The sequence below is a fragment of the Phytophthora sojae genome (assembly GCF_000149755.1).
Source record: "Phytophthora sojae unplaced genomic scaffold PHYSOscaffold_3, whole genome shotgun sequence".
Lineage (NCBI taxonomy): Eukaryota > Oomycota > Peronosporomycetes > Peronosporales > Peronosporaceae > Phytophthora > Phytophthora sojae.
In genome coordinates, this window is record NW_009258117.1 from 10,635,852 (window position 1) to 10,652,833 (window position 16,982).

General features: G+C 55.5%; 6 protein-coding genes across 6 annotated transcripts; 3 read left to right on the forward strand and 3 right to left on the reverse strand.

Annotated features, from left to right (window-relative positions):
• Positions 1–3,194: 3,194 nt before the first annotated feature.
• PHYSODRAFT_299882 (hypothetical protein) lies at positions 3,195–4,604 on the reverse strand (the record flags this gene model as incomplete). Its single annotated transcript, XM_009527158.1, has 1 exon — positions 3,195–4,604. One exon carries the CDS (start codon positions 4,602–4,604, stop codon positions 3,195–3,197), a length of 1,410 nt encoding a protein of 469 aa, XP_009525453.1.
• A 1,665-nt stretch (positions 4,605–6,269) lies between these two features.
• Positions 6,270–9,620, reverse strand: PHYSODRAFT_488829 (hypothetical protein; the record flags this gene model as incomplete). The annotated part of the gene is made up of 3 exons (XM_009527159.1): positions 6,270–6,804; positions 7,644–9,426; positions 9,557–9,620. The coding sequence occupies 3 exons, from the start codon at positions 9,618–9,620 to the stop codon at positions 6,270–6,272; spliced, it is 2,382 nt and encodes a 793-aa protein (XP_009525454.1).
• A 208-nt stretch (positions 9,621–9,828) lies between these two features.
• Positions 9,829–10,689, forward strand: PHYSODRAFT_494504 (hypothetical protein; the record flags this gene model as incomplete). The annotated part of the gene is made up of 4 exons (XM_009527160.1): positions 9,829–10,137; positions 10,218–10,371; positions 10,443–10,507; positions 10,582–10,689. 4 exons carry the CDS (start codon positions 9,829–9,831, stop codon positions 10,687–10,689), a joined length of 636 nt encoding a protein of 211 aa, XP_009525455.1.
• A 703-nt stretch (positions 10,690–11,392) lies between these two features.
• Positions 11,393–12,120, reverse strand: PHYSODRAFT_252148 (hypothetical protein; the record flags this gene model as incomplete). The annotated part of the gene is made up of 2 exons (XM_009527161.1): positions 11,393–11,551; positions 11,575–12,120. 2 exons carry the CDS (start codon positions 12,118–12,120, stop codon positions 11,393–11,395), a joined length of 705 nt encoding a protein of 234 aa, XP_009525456.1.
• Positions 12,121–14,875: 2,755 nt separating this feature from the next.
• On the forward strand, positions 14,876–15,915 carry PHYSODRAFT_285776 (hypothetical protein; the record flags this gene model as incomplete). The annotated part of the gene is made up of 6 exons (XM_009527162.1): positions 14,876–15,002; positions 15,091–15,182; positions 15,274–15,349; positions 15,438–15,583; positions 15,684–15,792; positions 15,871–15,915. Coding segments are annotated over 5 exons (467 nt in total), but the record flags the coding sequence as incomplete, so codon positions are not given.
• Positions 15,916–16,332: 417 nt separating this feature from the next.
• On the forward strand, positions 16,333–16,902 carry PHYSODRAFT_495189 (hypothetical protein; the record flags this gene model as incomplete). The annotated part of the gene is made up of 2 exons (XM_009527163.1): positions 16,333–16,512; positions 16,591–16,902. 2 exons carry the CDS (start codon positions 16,333–16,335, stop codon positions 16,900–16,902), a joined length of 492 nt encoding a protein of 163 aa, XP_009525458.1.
• Positions 16,903–16,982: the final 80 nt, after the last annotated feature.

Below are 16,982 nucleotides of genomic sequence, written 5' to 3' on the forward strand. Positions count from 1 at the left end.
ACCCGTCCCAGGGATGCAGTTGAGCAACCCTGTCCCAGCCAGACGCGTACAAGTTTGGCAACGGATAGTTCTCTCCATCCGCGAGAAACCAACACGACAGGCGTCGATATTGCCACGAACCTGCTCCACATTTCATACTCGAGCAGTTCGTTTCTTGTCCACACAGTCAGCTCCTTTTTCATAGGCGTCTTTTACAGTATTGAAGAACCTGCTGTCACACGAGCGGCTACAGAATCTACGTGTTGGCAGTATTAAAAAGTAGAGTAAATTAAAGTTAAGCGGGGAGGATACAAAAGAGCACGAATAGCAGCGTTACTCTTACGATAAGTCGTCGTCAGGAGATGGTCACTGCAAAAATGGTGCACTGAATGACCACACACAATGCAAGGACGCGTCCATTTCCGTTTGATCCCCCCAGTGACAGTCAACCTGATACAGTTCATCAGTCTGCTTTTCGCCTGCAAATTTAGAAATGAGAGAGGGGGCGAGATGTGCGGGGAGGAAGAGGGCAGGAGAAACGCCGATTCGCGCGCCTTTTGAAGATCCTTGGATGGTCGGAGTAGTAGTGCTGTTATCCTACTAGTGACATTTTTATCGCTATTATATTTATAGTACTACTACGAAGCCTACATCACGCTATAATTGTCGTATAGTAATATTAGTAGTAGTAGTTATAACCATTTTCGCTACTACTGCAGATTACTACAGTACCAAACGCTGGTGCGATGAGCTCACAGGAAAACAAGCAGTCACGATAGTGTGCTATAGTAGTGATACTAATTGTGATACTACTGTAGCAAATCTGTTAATATTAGTAGTAATGATAGTATTTTAGCTTTAAATCCCTGTAGTAGTTTTGCTTCCTTTGTAATTCCACTAACGTTAGTACTACCAAACCTGTTGACAAGCCCTTCTATCCTGATAATCCCCCTCTCTATACTTATACCAGTCGAATTATCTCGATCCTTTTTGACGGCAGTGCCGGGACAGCTCAAGTTTCCCTCTTGCGTCACCATGGCCGCCGAGCAAGCCAAGGACCGCGGCAACCGCGCCTTCTCCGCGGGGCTCTACGCGGACGCCGTCGCGTGCTTCTCCGAGGCGCTATCGATCGCGCCCGACGCCCCCAACGCGCACGTGTTCTACAGCAACCGCTCGGCCGCGCAGCTCAAGCTCGGCAAGGCCGAGGACGCGCTCAAGGACGCGGACCAGTGCATCTCCCTGCAGCGCAGCTGGCCCAAGGGCTACTCGCGCCGCGGCTCGGCGCTGTACGCGCTGGGGCGCTACGCGGACGCCTACCGCGCCTACAAGGACGGCCTGAGCCACGAGGCGTCCAACGCGGGGCTGCTCGAGGGCCTGCGCGCCGTGGAAGCCAAGCTCGCGACCCAGAGGTCGGGCACGTCCTACGGCGCGCCCTCCTCCGCTTCTTCCTCCTCCTCCTCGTCGGCTCCGTCCGCGCCGCCCGCCACCGCCGGTCTGAAGACCTTCCTGCTCGGAGACAAGCGCAGCATGTTCCAGCTATACCAGTTCGCGCTGCGCAGCCTCATGCTGCTGTGCTTCTGCAACTTCTGGCTGCCCACGCTGCTGAGCAGCTACGCCGCGTACGCCAACTTCTTCAAGCTGGCGCTGGTGAACCACGCCAGCTATCTGGCCTTCACGCACGGCGCGCCTAAGTGGAACGCCATGTACGCGCAGCGGCTGCTGCTGGACCCGGCGGCGCAGGTCTTCTTCTTCTGCCTCGTGTTCTGGGTCTCGGCCCCGCACGGCATGGCGCTGATCCCCGTGTTCCTGCTGGAGATGGTGCACTTCTTCACGTACCTGCAGTCGCTGCTGCAGGTGCTCGGGCTCGCGGACTCGGCGCCCGTGACGCTCGTGACCAGCAAGGCGCTCGTGCCCCTGACGGCGCTGATCATCAGCGACCCGAGCTTCCCGGCGCTGGCCACACGCGCCAAGTGGGCCAAGCTGTACACGCGCATGCCGCAGGTGGCGGCCAACATCGACGTGGCGATCGGCGTCGCGCTCATCCTGGAGATGCTCACGCCCGCGCGCAACTTCCTGCTGCTCGTGCTGTACTGGCAGGTGCTGCGCGTGCGCTACATGATCTCGCCGCAGCTGCAGGAGGCCTTCCGCGCACTGCACGCCACGATCCTCACGCTCGTCAACCACCCGCGCTGCCCCGCCGTGGTCGGCACCGCGTACGGCAAGGTCCACGCGTTCGCCGTCAAGATGAGCGACGCGGCCCAGCAGCAACAGCAGGCTGCGTCTGGCGCTGGGGGCCTGGCCTCGCGCTGCAACATCATGTAAGTGAGTACCGGGAGGTATCTACCGTACTGTAGACGACGACGGAGGTGATCGACTTGGTATATGAACGAGGTCACCACGCCGGGAAGGCGCCGAACAGATAGACAGGTGACGAAATGAAGGAGGACCTCGACTAGCGAGATCGACTGGCTCATAGCGTTGAATTCATTGCCCTGAATAACGTTGCTCAGCTTGACTCTAAACGCTGTTGAATGTTGAAGTAAGGGTTCCGACAAATTGCCCGGACGAATTGCCCGAAGCAATTTTGGTGAGCGATGTCGGCCTGTGGGGGTTAAGCCATAGGCCATCGCGCTGTCAGCTCGCACGCACGATCGTGCATTTCATTTTCTCCGCTGGTAGCGGTGCGCAGGAACAGCTTGTACACCTAAACGACCAGGATACTTAAGTTTCCGGTGCCGTGAAGACACTTGACTTGATACTTTCGCGCCTGCATTCCAGACTGGCAGCAACGCCATGGAAAATGTGACGGTGAGCCGGTTAGCATACGATTCCTGCCACAAATCCGCGCGATGGGGGTAGAGGGTGCGTGTAGCTAATTCACATCCTGCTGCCGTGCACTTCAACCTGCAATTCCCGCTGATCGACACCTTCAACGTGTCTCCCGCCGTGAAAATATCAGCTGCGACCTCGCCGAAAGCTTTCTCCACGAGTGCTGCGAATCGTTGGGTGTGTTGCTCTGTTGTGCATTTGTGTACAGTAGTTGAAGACCAACTTGTCGCTGGTTCCGGCTTCCTCTCAACAATCTTCTCGTCGTGTTCATAAGATTCTCGTGTTCTTGTTCTTGATACGTGTCAACATGGAAAGCTCGACAAAATGGCTAAAAATTTCTAAAACTATCCTAAGACTCTGCCGGCGCGCGCTCTCTTTCAAGCCGCTCAGGCGGCTGTGACGGTGGAGAAGGAGCCGATGCGGGATCGCTTGACCGCTGCGGGGTCTACGTAGCCACTGACCGAGAGCGCACGCATGCGCTTGGTCGGGGAGTTGATGGAAGTGTCAGTCTCGCTGCTGTTTGTTGTCGCGGTGCTGGGCGAGGTCGGTGTGCTCGTCTCCGTCGGCTCCTCCTTGATCTGCACCTCGGTCGTTACTGCTGGTTCTGGCGCCTCCTTCTCTTCCTTCTTCTTCTCGTCCTTGATCGAAGAGTTGTCGTCCTTGGTTGAAGAAGAGGAGGAAGAGTCAGCAGTAGCAGCAGCAGCGGAGGCTGAGGCAGAAGACGATTTCTTCTTGCCTCCCTTCTTCTCGTTCCGGTTGGCCTTGTAGAAGAAGTCGAGGAGCAGACCTACGGCGTTGGCGTCGTCCACGTCTCCCTCCTTGCCCGAGTCGTCGTCGCTCTGCTGCGTGCGCGGCTTGAGCGGCACGGGCCGTGACCGGTGGCCCGACGATGAAGATCGCACGTCGAACTCGTCGGTCGGGACGGGCGGGTCCTCCCGATTCTCCTTCAGTCGCTTGATGAAGGCGGCCTCAAGCGCCACGAGCTCGAGCTGCGCCTGCATGATCCTCACGCGGGACTCTGGTGTGGGGCTGCAGGGGCGGAACACCTGCTTGCCGATGCACTCTCCGCCCGTGAACTTCTTGGTGATGCGCATGGGCTCGCAGTTGAGCTTCTGCGAGAGATACAGTCGTAGCATGGTGCCCCTCTCGAGGGGTAGAAGCCCCTCCTTGAAGTAGTTGGTGAGCTGCGCGGCGTAGCGGCTCTCCTCCTCGGTCCACTTGCCCTTGCGGAGACCCGGCCGGGCCTTGCTCTTCGTGGACCTGTTGGAGATCTTGGGCGTGCGCGCGCGCTTGGGCGTGATCTTCTTGGGCTGCTTCTGGTCATCCAGGTCTCCTCCGGCGGTGGGGGACAGCTGCTGCTGCTCGGTCTTCATGGTGTACCGGTCCTGGGGGAACAGCATGGAGTGCTGCGGCTGCGGCTCGCGCTCCGGCTCGTTGAGGCTGGTGCTGGTGCTGTAGATGGGCGGCTGCTGGCCGGAGGACGACGGCGGCATGGGGGCCGTGAGCCCCGCGCCGAAGCCGCTGGAGGTGCGCGAGCTGGGGATGATGAAGCGCAGCGGCGCGAGCGTCGGCGCCTGCGGGACGGTGCCCGGCGCGGGCTGGCGCTGGAAGATGGTGGGCTGCGGCCGCATCGTCGGGAAGGACGGCACGGGCAGCGGCGCGGACACCGGGAAGCTGGGCGCGGCGCTGGGGGCCACGGGCGCGGCCGAGCTGCTGCTACTGATGCTGGTGCTGGTGGGCGGCGCATTGCTGCTGCTAGGGGACGAGCCCTGGTGGATGAGCGAGCGCATGTCCATGGGTGGGCCTGTGGTATGTAGTCTAGTCTGGTCTATCGCTTCTGGGCTGGGCCTGAGTGATCCGAATCGCGAGTGCGAGTTCAAGGCGAAGTGGCCACACACCACCGGCTGGGAAACGCGTCCTACGTATTTCTCCTCCACGTCAACGCGACGGTTTTCGGCCAATCATGCGGCAGCGCTCGTCAATTGACGATTTTGAATCGTGTTGAAGTGAAAGATCGCGCGCGATTGGCCAATTGGCAGGGAAACAAAAGCGACCCGGCTCTGGATCCAAGCAACTTCAACAAAAAACGGCGACGACTGCGGCGCCTGCGAGCGGAATGCGGGGCTCGGCCAACGCGCAGAGGCTCACGGACGCCGGCCATCTGCCGCTGCCCGAAAATGCGGTCGGCCCAGCGCTGCTGCTGCGCCGCCGCGCGTTGAGGGGCGAATCTTGAAGTGGACCGATCCCTCGATTGTTGAAGAAGATATGCGAGAGGGAGCGCCCCGGCGCTGCGCCTGGTTGAAGCGGACCTCTTGAGACATATCCTGCAGAAACCTGTCATGACCGATGTTGTGGACACTATTAGAGATCGCCGGGTATCGCTATGAAGAGGGATGTGGAGTAATTTAAAGGAAAAGAAAATGGCGCTGTTTGGCCGGAGTGCATTGCCGTCTGTGAATGAACAGTACAGTATATCACCAGCCTAGCTCCCACACGTAACAACAAGTTTTAGCGTAGAGCTGGATTGCGTCGTGTATGTTTCCTGCCAAGCTGCTCAGGTAATGTGCGTCGTTCAGTAGAAAATTTCAGGATAAACGAGGTATCATGCCGATGGAGGTCCCATGTGACGCGCGCTCGGCTCCACCCAATTTGGTGCTGAAACTTGTATGGGACTTGATTGAGGCCCAGAAACGAGGTCGCGATCAGCGTGCGCGCGCACGATGGGATGGCCGATCCCGCCGCCACGTGTTCGCCACCGTTGGCGTGGATGAACCGATGCTGTTGCCGCAGTGGTGGTTTGACGCGCGGTCGGTCGTTTTGAGGGAGCTGCGCGTGCGGGAACGCGGTCTCGGTATCCGATGGGGCAGGTCTCTCTGCCTTCAGCCGCTCGGCGACTGCAAGCGGGTCAGCGACTTCAACAGCCTGCTCTTGCACCACTCACGTTTCTGAAAAAAGCTGGCCGCCTGCGACTCGGGACGCCGTCCGCACGGTGCAGCGGATCCCTGCCGGCGCGCGCGAAGGCAGCCTCCTCTTGTCAAATAAAACTGACTTCAACGTGTGTCTCTCGCGAGCGCGTGCCCACCACCCGTTCCAACTTCCACGTCGAAGTCGAAGTTGAACTTTTTCTGACTCGATTCCCTCGCCTATCCCTCCGTCACTCGTTGCAGTGCAATCGTGTCCCTGGTTGCGCATCGGAGACCGCGAAGACTCGGCAACTGAAGCAGTTTAGCAAGCAGTGTGCGGTACCGAACCGGACACGTAGGCGTCCTACATGTACATGTATGACGCATCAAAAGCTTGCCTCTCGTCACGCAAAAGCAAAAGCTTGGAGCTTGAAGTTGGACGTCCAAGCTCTGCTTGAAGGCAAAGAGAACTCGAACTCGGCAGACTTCTGGCATTCAAAAACCGCGCGCGTGGAGCGCGGGGCATTTTAACTTATAAACGGACTACGGTATGGCACATCAGTTGACGCCCTCGATGCGCGGCAGGTTGATCACTGGCACTCGCGACGACACTCGCCGTTGTTGCTGCTGCTGTTGTTGTTGTTGTTGTTGTTGCGGATACGGCGAGTAGCGGTGCCCGCTGCTGCAACGCATGGCGCGCCGAGCGCACTGCGCGCACGAGCACACCACCTCGCCGGTCGACGCGTTGCCCAGCCAGAAGACCAGGTCCGGCCACGGGATCTCGTCGGTGCACGGCTCGCGCGACGGCTCGAGCTTGGACCAGCAGTTGAAGCCGAGCTGAGAGGGGGGCGTCCGCCGACTGGCAGCGGTGCAACTTCCTTTGGTCGCACCGCTACTGCTGCTGCTGCTGCTGTTGCTGTTGCTGAAAAAGCCCGCGGGGTCCAGCTCCAGGAACGTCTCGGGCGTCGCGGGCTCCAGGAAGTTGGCAGGGAAGAAGAGCGTGGCCACGTCGGCGCTCTCCTCCTTCCAGCCGCTCAGGCTTTGGCGCGGGAACGGCGACGCCGGCTGCGAGTGTCCAGGGTCCGGGAGCATGCTTTGTCGGTGCTGCTGCTGCTGCTAGCTTTGGTGTTGTGTACGCGTCGTGTGTGGCCTCGGCGTAGGTTCTCCCAAACGACGGAGAAAGACTCGGCTTCTGCGCGCGAGGGGAATACGAGAGTGACGGCGGCGGACCGGCGCGAGAATCTCCAGAGGCGACGTACCCAAGCGTCGCCCGGCGGCTTTCCACGCAATGTCATGTCGAGCAAGCGCGAGCTTGGCTCAAAATCAAGGTTGCTGCGTAACGCGCGCTGGGTGTTTCGTGCCGCAGCCTGCTGGACTGCACGCGCTATCGCATGCGGAAACCCCCTTATGTCGGCTTCACGGAGGACTATAAACAACGCCACGTTGCGCGGAGGAACGTGGGGCCAGATAACTTGTCGTTGCTTACAGCACACTTCAACGTCGTACTATTCATACGTACACACAGAAAAATGTTTCTTTCGCTGGTATAATACCAACGAGGCGCGCGCGAAAGAACCCTCCAATAACCCCGCTGTGCTCTCTCGACATCTACTGACCCGCTCGTCTGGTAACTACAGTAGTAAAACGCAACACTTCTTGGGTTTTCAAGTCTAGCACAGCATCTAGAGCTCTTTAGGCGTGAGCAAACATCCGAAACCTGACTTGTGTGTGTGTTGCTCACGCGGGCAAATGATCAACGTAGCGATGTTGTTCCTCACTTCAACATGAACAATGTACACAGAGAGATGCAGGTTCGGACGCTGGTGATGGAGTCGACCTGGCGGGTCGGTAGATGTCTTCAGATGGAGTCTCCCACCTTCCAAAATGGAACCGTGGCAGCTCGGCGATCTTGCTGTCGCTCCTCATCCGTACAGGAATTGCGCTTCGCCCTTGAGTAAAGAGCTACCTTGTGTTCGGCACGATGCGGAGTCCAGCTCGGGCTCACTGCTCTCTTCTGGGTCCTGAGGCTGCTTCGGTACGACTTCGGGCTGCGAGGAAGTAGTAGATGTGGCATACGACTGCACCGTCACGCTCGGGTGGTTGGTCTGCAGCACCAAGTCCGACAGCACGTGCACGCTATCGCGACGGTAGATGCTGACGGAAACGCCGTGCCGTTCCCGCATGATCGGGACCAGGAGCTGCGTGAAGCCCGCCGCAACTTCGCTTTTCAGTCCGAGCAACCGTAGAGGGGTCGCCCTGCCCGTGCCTCGGATCGAATTGTGCAACCAGTCCGTGAGCATCATGACTTTGGACTTCTCGGTGGTCCAGTTGTCCAGTAAACACTTGATCAACGGCGAGTTGAGATCTCCGGGTGGGGCTGGGAACGGCGCTGTCTCCTCTGTCCACTTGCTGCTCCCACCGCCATCGATCATTGCACTTAATTGCTTTTCCTTTTCATCGACATTTGCGTCCGCCAGAGCTGCGATGTGGTGGTCAAGCTGCTGTGTGAGCCGCGAGATTTCCTCCTGGGCCGTCTTGTTGCATTCCTCCAGCGCCTTCTGAGAGGCGACTGCAGCGCACCACTGGACCTTCGTGTGGCGGAGCATCTCTTTCGACAGATTATACTTCTCGGTGATGATCTGCAACTTGCGGGTCAGGCGTTCATTCACCGTCTCCATCGATTCCCCACTGCTATTTGTCGTGTCGGACGCTGCTGAACCATTGCTGCTGCTGCTTCCCACTCGCTTGAGCGCTTGCTCCAGCACTTCTTCCTCAGCGTTCTCCGAAACAATATGAGGCAAGTCCATGGCTGCACGCAGTTCGCGCAGCTCGGATTCGAGCTTCATGTTTGTCTCAATCAACACGTCCCGCACCGTCACGCCTAGCTGTTGCGGGTCTGCCTCCTCCGGTTGCTGCGAGCATGTGCAGTCAGCTGCAAACGGACGCGACTCGGCGATCTTCTTGTAGACCAGGTTCATCGAGCGGAGACTGTCCAGTACAGCTCGCTCCTCCATCCGCTCTTCACGCAGCGTCTCATTGGCACTCTGCAGCTTCTCATTCCGTTTCTCCAGTCGTTCAATGTGCGCGATGCACTCCGGCAGCTTGGCCACCTTGCGACGCAGCGCGTCGGCCTCTTTCCGCAGACTCTTGACCTCCAGAGTGTGCGCTTCGTTCTCCTCCGATGTGGCGTGGAGCCGATGTTGCAGCTCCTCGTAGTCCGAGTACGTGAACACGCTGGCCTGGTTCGAGTCGTACGTGGACGCCGGGTTCACCACTGCGTAGTTCTGCTCTGCATTCTCCGCCTTGGCCGAGTCTGCCTTGAGTTGCTCCAACTCCGCGCGCAGAGCGGCGATCTCGCTCTCGGCCAGCATCTTGGCCGCCTCAACCTCCTGCACCTGCTGCTTGAGCGCGTCCTCCCTCTCCAGCAGATCCGTCACCAGCGTTGACTTGGCCTTGAGCTCGTTGTGCAGCGCGCTGGCCTCCATGAGCAGGCTCTTGCGGTTCTCCGTGACGCTGGTCAGCTCCTGCTCGCGCGCCCCCAGTTGGGCAAGCAGCTTCGGCCGTTCGCCCTCGACCGCCGCTACCTGCTCGCGCAATGCGGTGACCTCCTCATTGAGCGCCTGGTTGGTCTCCAGCAGCTGGATGCCGGCGCGCGCCGCCTTACGCAGCGCCTCCTCCTCGTCCAGGTCCATGTCGAAGCACTCGGAGCCGCGTCCTGTCCGTTATAACAAGTTCAGATGTTGAAGTTGATGCACATAATCATATGACATTTGTTATTAGATACACATAGGGTTTGTCCATTTTTGAAGTGCTGGAAGCACCATAGTGCATCGAGGTTTGCTTACCGGAGTATGGCGCATCGTCGTCCAGCACCGAGCTTGAGGACAAGGCCCTTTCCAGGCGGTGCATGGTGGTCTTTGTCCTAGCCAGTCTAAGCCGTTATGAATGCCTGGCGTTTTCTTGAACGCCAGGCACATTTGTTCCGGCCGGCGGCAGAGACTCAGGAGCATACAAGCTACAAGTATAATCTGAGTACACTTTGGTCCGACCCCAAAAATTTGGTCCCGAATTGGTCATTCCTGCTGAGATGGCTTCGAGCAGGAGCAGCAGCGAGGACATGGCCGCGTCGCTCAAGACGGAGCTGCGCCGCCGCATCGGCGCCACGCTAAAGGGGCTGCCGGATGAGGAGGTATTGGAGCAGAGCCGGCGGCTGGCCGAGCGCGTGTGCGCGCTGCCGGAGTTCGCGCGCGCCCGTGGCGTCAGCGTGTACCTGGAGATGCCCAAGGAGGCGGCCACCTCGGGGCTGCTGGAGGCCGCGTTCGCCGCTGACAAGAAGGTGTTCGTGCCCAAGATCACTGGCCGCTCGGCGGAGGACCTGAAGATGCTGCAGGCGAAGTCCATGGGCGATATCCGCCGCTTCCCCAAGGTTGGTTCGAGGCTGGCTCCTACGTTGAGGCGGCTCAGTGATCTGATCTGCTGCAACTTGGTGCGGAAACTGTTGTGCAGGACAAGTGGCTGATCCCGGACCCGCCTCTGCTGACGGAGGGTGGGGCACCGCGTGACGACGCCATGCAAGGCGACGAGCTGGAGCTCGTGCTGCTGCCCGGCGTGGCCTTCGACCGGCGCGGAGGACGGCTCGGCCACGGGAAGGGCTATTACGGTGAGGTTGCTGCGAATTGCAATTAGTATTACTGTAATTCGTACTGACTGGTGCTGTTGATGTTGCCGCAGACTGTTTCCTGCGTCGACTGACGGAGTACTACGATGCTATCGGACATGCGCCGCCCACCACCATCGTACGTCTCTGGGCAATGTTTTTTTGTGTTGAAACCTGCAATAACTCGTAGCTTTGTGGTTGCTGCAATTGCAGGGTCTTTGCCTGACGCCACAGCTCGTGGAGCAAGTGCCGCTGGCAGCACACGACCGCATGCTGGACTTGGTGGTGACGCCCGACGAGGTCATCCGTGGCGAACGTTGAAGTGAGTAATCTGGAATGGTAATCTGTATAGAAATGTTACAGATAAAATATTTTTGTTTCAGATTTCATGAGCTCGAAGTCCAAAGGCTATTTCACAGCCACAACTTGAGGGGCATGGGTCGCCAATGAGTAGCTTGATCTGCTGCAGTCTTACGGCACGAATAAAAAACACCAAAACTGAAATCACTTGAACTATCTCGAAATTTCAGACACGATTCAAGTCTCACATGTTCTACATGGCGCTCAATGCGGTTACTAGGCAAGCAACTCACTCAAGTGCACACAGATATTTAATGCAATTGAATATTTATATGAAGTCTGAATGGCCACGAAAACTACAGAGTACAGCGACTATTGTGAATCGGGAAAGCAAGATGGGAGCATCCTCGCCCACCACCCAAAGCAATATTTTTGCTACACCTATAACAATTTGAATAGCCCAAATATCGATCGTGTGTGTCGCCCGAAGGGGGCAATAACTCCTTCGTTGATATCGCCTATCTGACCAATCCAACCTAAGTCTACTATGAGCTGTGCTCGCCAAAGACTATTGCGGGTGGCTCGAAGGCGCCATGTTTTAAGTGGCATGACAAGTGCTAACTAAAAAAGTGTTAAGTTGGCTACCGTCTTACCCCGCATAAAGCGCCTAAACGTAATAGTAAGCAAATCAGCTCTATAAAATGTCATTTAAATTCTCCAAACACTACGCATAGCCAAGCATAAGGTGGCCCGGGTAGTGTTGCGTGCGGTTGATCGCCTTGCCTGTGGGCAAGACCGAGACCTCCACCTTGTACCCGTGGAGCTTGTGCTTGCCGCTGTAGTAAATACTACGTCCCTCGCACAGGCCGTACGGGATGTTCGCCTGTTGGAAGGTCACGTCGGTACACAGGGGTAGTTGGAAAAGGTCTTGCCGGCGATCACAAGCTCACGCATCGTCCACTTCGCGTTGACATCTTCCACCATGCGCTCGTACAAGAAAGGAGAGACCATATCGGTGTACTTCAGTACCATGTTCTGGAAGATGGGTGGGTTGATGTCAAACACGCTAGCGACAATGTCCCACTTGCCACAGTGCTTGAGCGAGGCGAGCACCATGAACAGCACGTCCTTGCCGCCGAACTTGCACTTCTTGCCGCGGCCTACGTTCCACGGCAGCACCACGTACTCTTCGATCACGCGCCAGAGCCTGTTAAACTCTTCCCCCGAGAAGTTGGTCGTCTGCATGACGGTCTCGTCGCCATTCAGCAGGAAACGGTCGAATACAGGAGATAGCGAGTCGACAGCGTCGCTGTCAGCGATCGCAGCAGCACGAGCAGCTGGAGCACATCGTACGCGCTTGGCTTGGCGGACTTCATTGAGCTGGGTAAGTCGGGCAACGCCTTGCTCAACGGCTTCCTCGGTGAGTTCACGGGTGGCTCGGGCTCTAAGCATCTTGTTGTAGTTGAACAGGTAATTTGAAATGTGAGATGTACAGAGCTGCAAAGGCCTCTGTGGATTCGAATCCTACCGCTTAAAATACAGAGCAACGAAGGGCTACCAACAACTTGCGCTTGAGCGCGCTTGAAAACACAGAAGACAGCGCGAGTTTTAATGGCGCCAACGGGGGAGAATGGCGCCAAATAATTGCGGATACGTCCATTGTGGCCAACAAGTGCAGCTTGCCGCGCGGTTGCCAAACCAACGAGCATTCTCCCAAATCTACTGAGCAGTTTCCAATTTAACGCCAAATCACCGATTAGATCAAGCCTACGCCCCGAGATAAGCTATCCAGACTTACCAAAATGTTTAACAAAGAGCACCTTCAATGGCAAGTAGCTAAGCTCGGTCGGACCGACCTCAGTCATAAGGGTACCATAGCAAAATCGTTTACTGCTAAGAATCTGATAGAGCGCTGACAAACTCGTTTTAAGGTCTATTGCATTGCATTGCCCCACATCTTGCTGAATGAGCGCTCGCAGCTCCGCACCTTGATTTCGACATACCGGTAATTTCAAGCTGATCAGTATTTAACCGGTACTGATGTCCGAGTTTGTACCTCAACTTTACTGGACAACCTATAGCAACTTGTGGATTGTATAAATTGAACCCCTTGGGACAAATGTCTCTTAAACCCAAGTAAAATTTGAGTTCGTTTTGAGGTGATTCCCCAGTACAGATGTCTCCCTTACCCCTGAGGGATCAAGTCAATGTGACGCACTCGCCCGAATATAAGCCCCATCCCGTATATAAGCCTGTCGCAACAAATATCGGTACGCAACGGTTTGTACATACAAACTCCAAGATATTTTTTAGAGCTGATATAACATCTGATAACAAGCCAAGCGGAGCCCCGCGTGCCAGATTTAAGCCGAGTAGGAAGGACAGCCCGCCTCCCTTCGCTCGGCGGGGAAAATTTTCCACTTAAAAATTTGGCTTCAAGTCGAATACAGTATTAAGAAAAGTTTGAAAATAAAGCAATTTTGATCTATAAGAGACACTTACTGACCTCCAACTAAAACAGTGCGTGTAGTGTAGGCTCAGTCAAGTTTTCCCACTCAAGGTTCTATGTTCACCATTCTTCCGTCCTACCTTCTGCTAACAGCTACAGAAAAGTGTAATGAGTCTGGAAGACGCTCACTTAGTCCACACTTTTAGTCCACAAAATTCATCGTCACCAATTTAGACTAATTACGCCTTCAGATTCAGTCCGCACTACAGAAAAATGAAGTCTCCAACGCGGATAAAGAGATGGATATTCAGCCAGAAATCGTATCATACTCGACCGTAAAGTGATCGTGTAATTGTCTAAGATGGCCAAACTGGACTAAAACTCGCCCAACCAAAATTAATGCTCTGGACGCATATTTAGTCTAGGTGCGCAAATAGTCTGGGTTCGAGTCCAGACTATAAGCGTTCTGACCTTTTCAAAGTCGGCGCCGGTCCAGATAATTACACTTTACCGTAGCGTCATATTCGGCATGAAATATTCATTCCGGTGCAAAATTATAATACGGTGTGCTCTGCTAATTGCCCGTAATAAAAAACAGTGGGCAAATTGCTTCCAAAGAACTGATGTATCAATTGGGCCCGAGTTTTTACAACGTAGAACTTTAGTTTTGCTATGTACAGTATTACTGCAACTTTTGTTGCTTGCGCCTTCCATTAGCAGCAAATCAGGCCGCGCGCGTCTGATGCAACTGTATTTTGTGTGAGCACAGAGGTGATTCTACATGCAATCTTTTTTGAGGTACTACATTGATAAATCTAAATTAACCCAAAGTGCACCAATTGTGAATCTCGCAGTAAATTCAGAAATGATGTTAAATGTATTACTCCTTTATTTCAGGATGCATTTTCAAGTCGCGATTTCTTAAAGCGTAATAATTGGCGACGTGTGACTTTCGCGGTTAATACGGGTAGCTGTTCGCTCGCTATGTAGTACTAAGTACAATTTACTACTGTGTGAGCACGTGTACCTTTTTTTAAAACAAAGTTGGAGACGGCTTAGCATTTATTAAATTTTTCAGGATCCATTTTCAAGTTGCAATTCCTATAAGGGCGAGCACGAACATTTAGCCACATAATATTTCTTAGTAACTTAAAAAAATCATACACTCGTTCATTCGCGCAAACGCGAAGGTGCTAACGGATAGCCACGCCATTGCAGGTAAAAGTGGTATTGTTCGTGATCCAATACTGATATTGTAGGGACCGACCCCCGTGAGAACCCCAATACAAATCGTAAGTCAAAACGCTGCCAGCCCTCTAAAAAAGTGGACACGGTGCCCCATAGTTAAGGGATCGTACTTAGTCGCTGAGGGCGCCAGAAATATATATATGATTTCAAGCTTCTAGGCCTGTACTATAAAATAAAGTCCGGACTTTAATAGGGCGAGTACGTTAAGTGGGAACTTCGTCCCCAATTATGGACTGCGAAATCGTGCGCGTTAGCACAAGTCCTTGTAACTACTAATAAAGGCTTGAAAATATCTAAATAGCCTTGGCGAACTCATAAAAATGAGTGAGATACGGCCACCAACGTGGGTGGCCGATCTAACTGTCGCCGAGTGTACTAACGCAATCCGAATCGTCGATTCGACAATCCGATAAGTGGACAAAAGTGCGATATAAAATATCTGATTGGACAAAAGCCAGTGCGCGCTGGCGCCGCGTCGGCGTACTTAGCTCATTCGGGAAACGAGCATCATGATGGGGAAGCGTATGCTACTGGGCGCACTGTGTCTGCTGCTGTGCGCCGCTGCGGCGCTCGGCCAGGACCTGTACGAGCTGCTGGGCGTGTCGTCGTCCGCTACGCCCTCCCAGATGAAGCGCGCGTGCGTAGCAGTCGAGAAATACTCAATCCGCCGAGCCTTTCAGAACCTTTAACGCTTTGTTGTTGCTGCCATATACCTGCATTTGCAGCTACCGCAAGCTGTCGCTTAAGTACCACCCGGACAAGCAGACGGAGGAGACCCGCGAGGCCATGAAGGAGGAGTTTGTCAAGATCTCCAACGGTGCGGACGGCTGTCCAGCAGGGTTTTATGACACACCCAGGATTATTGGAGCTAATGCTTGTACTGTTGCTATTGTGCTGGCTTGTTGCAGCATACCGCGTGCTGTCGGACCCGGAGCGTCGTGAGAAGTACGACGTGTATGGCATCGCGGACGAGCAGGGCTTCGCGTATGTGGCTATCGGAGCAATTGTCCATTTAAACGTTGGCTATCTGGAGTTTTTGCTGACAGTGCTGTGCTGTTTGCTGTCCGTGCAGCAACTTCGACGAGGCAGCTCGTTTCGCGAGCGACGGCGTGGAGGACTCGCTGATGAACTGGGTGGGCCTCATTGCGGTGCTGGCCGTGGGCGTCATCCCGATCGTCGTCATGCAGCGCAACCGCACCAAGCCGCTGAAAAAGAGACGTGAGGTAGACGGTTGTTGCCATGTTGAGGAGTGAGAATGGTGTGGAGCTGACAAGTGTGGTGTGTACATGCTGCTTTTGCTTGACGTGGCGTGGCGCAGGCCCTACGAAGCCTAGCAAAAAATAGACTCACCAAGGCGGGAGACAAGTCGTTCACCAAGACCTTTACCAAGACGCGCAAGCAATACGTCGACAACCCGCTGCGCGCGCGTGAGTGCTGCTCGCTGCTCGGACTAATCGCTGCGCTAAGTGGTTTTACTAATCTGTGTTGTGCTGTTTTACACACAGACCAAGAATAGACGCCGTAGCTGTAGATTCCCACAAGGCATTTCGGCTTAACGCCAATATGACGCAGGCTTTGCCTCTTGAGTCGTTCTGTCAGTCTGCACTTTGTCTCCTCGTCACATGAATGCACTTGCTCAATATCCTTGGGGCTCCTTGCACCAGTCGACCGCTGCCGAAGCTGCGCGCTGTCAGTGGCCGAGCCGTCCGCGCTCGCTATTGGGGGCTCAGGCCCGCTTTAGAGTGGTGCCATGATACGATGACCCCGAGGTTTGGACGTACATCGAAAATGAATCAGAGCGATGCGCTCGATAGATTGGTCAAACTCGGCCGAGGGGGATGCACCGCAGCCACGGGTACTGGCGTGACGGTGAGGAGCCTCCGACTGCTTGAAGGGGCTTCCTTCACTTTCGAACTCGCCTCGCGCATCCCAAGCCAAGTCAAGTTTATATACAACCCACCACAACGATGCTGCCGAACCTGTCGGACAAGTGGGGGGCAAGCCTGCAAGTGATGCTACCCAGCACCTCGGAATCTGTCGCCGTCTCCACTCGCCGAAACGCGCTGCTTGAGCTCAGGAAGGTCGACTCCATCCGCGTCTCAGGCTCCGGCAAGGGCAGCAGCGTCCGCTACGGAGTTGAAGTGACTGTGGACTCTTCGACCTCTACCGGCTGCTCCGGCCTTTCGATCGCAGAGTCAGGAACAACCGTCCGAATTGAACGGGAGCTGTCCGAGTTCAAAACGCTCGCCAACGAACTGCACGGGATCGTGAACTCGGCGCACTCCGGCCAGCGCTGCGAGTTCTGCTCGGCGGTTCTCAACTGGTACGTCTTCGGCGAGAACCCTGATGGCTTCCTGCTGCGGTTCGTCGGCTCTGAACGGGTTGCGCGCAAACTCACCAAGTTCCTGGAAGACTTGCTGGCGCTGAGTATCAAATACACCCTCGTCGACGCTCAAGGCTGCTGCTCCGGACACATGTCCATGCCTCAAGTCGTGCACAAGTTCCTGTTCAACCCGCCAACGTGTGATACGCCGTAGGCTTCTGCGTGTGATTTCATTTTTAATGGTCTTGTACTCCCAGACCAGGTAGTCCTTTGCTATTAAAGTAGTTTGCACCC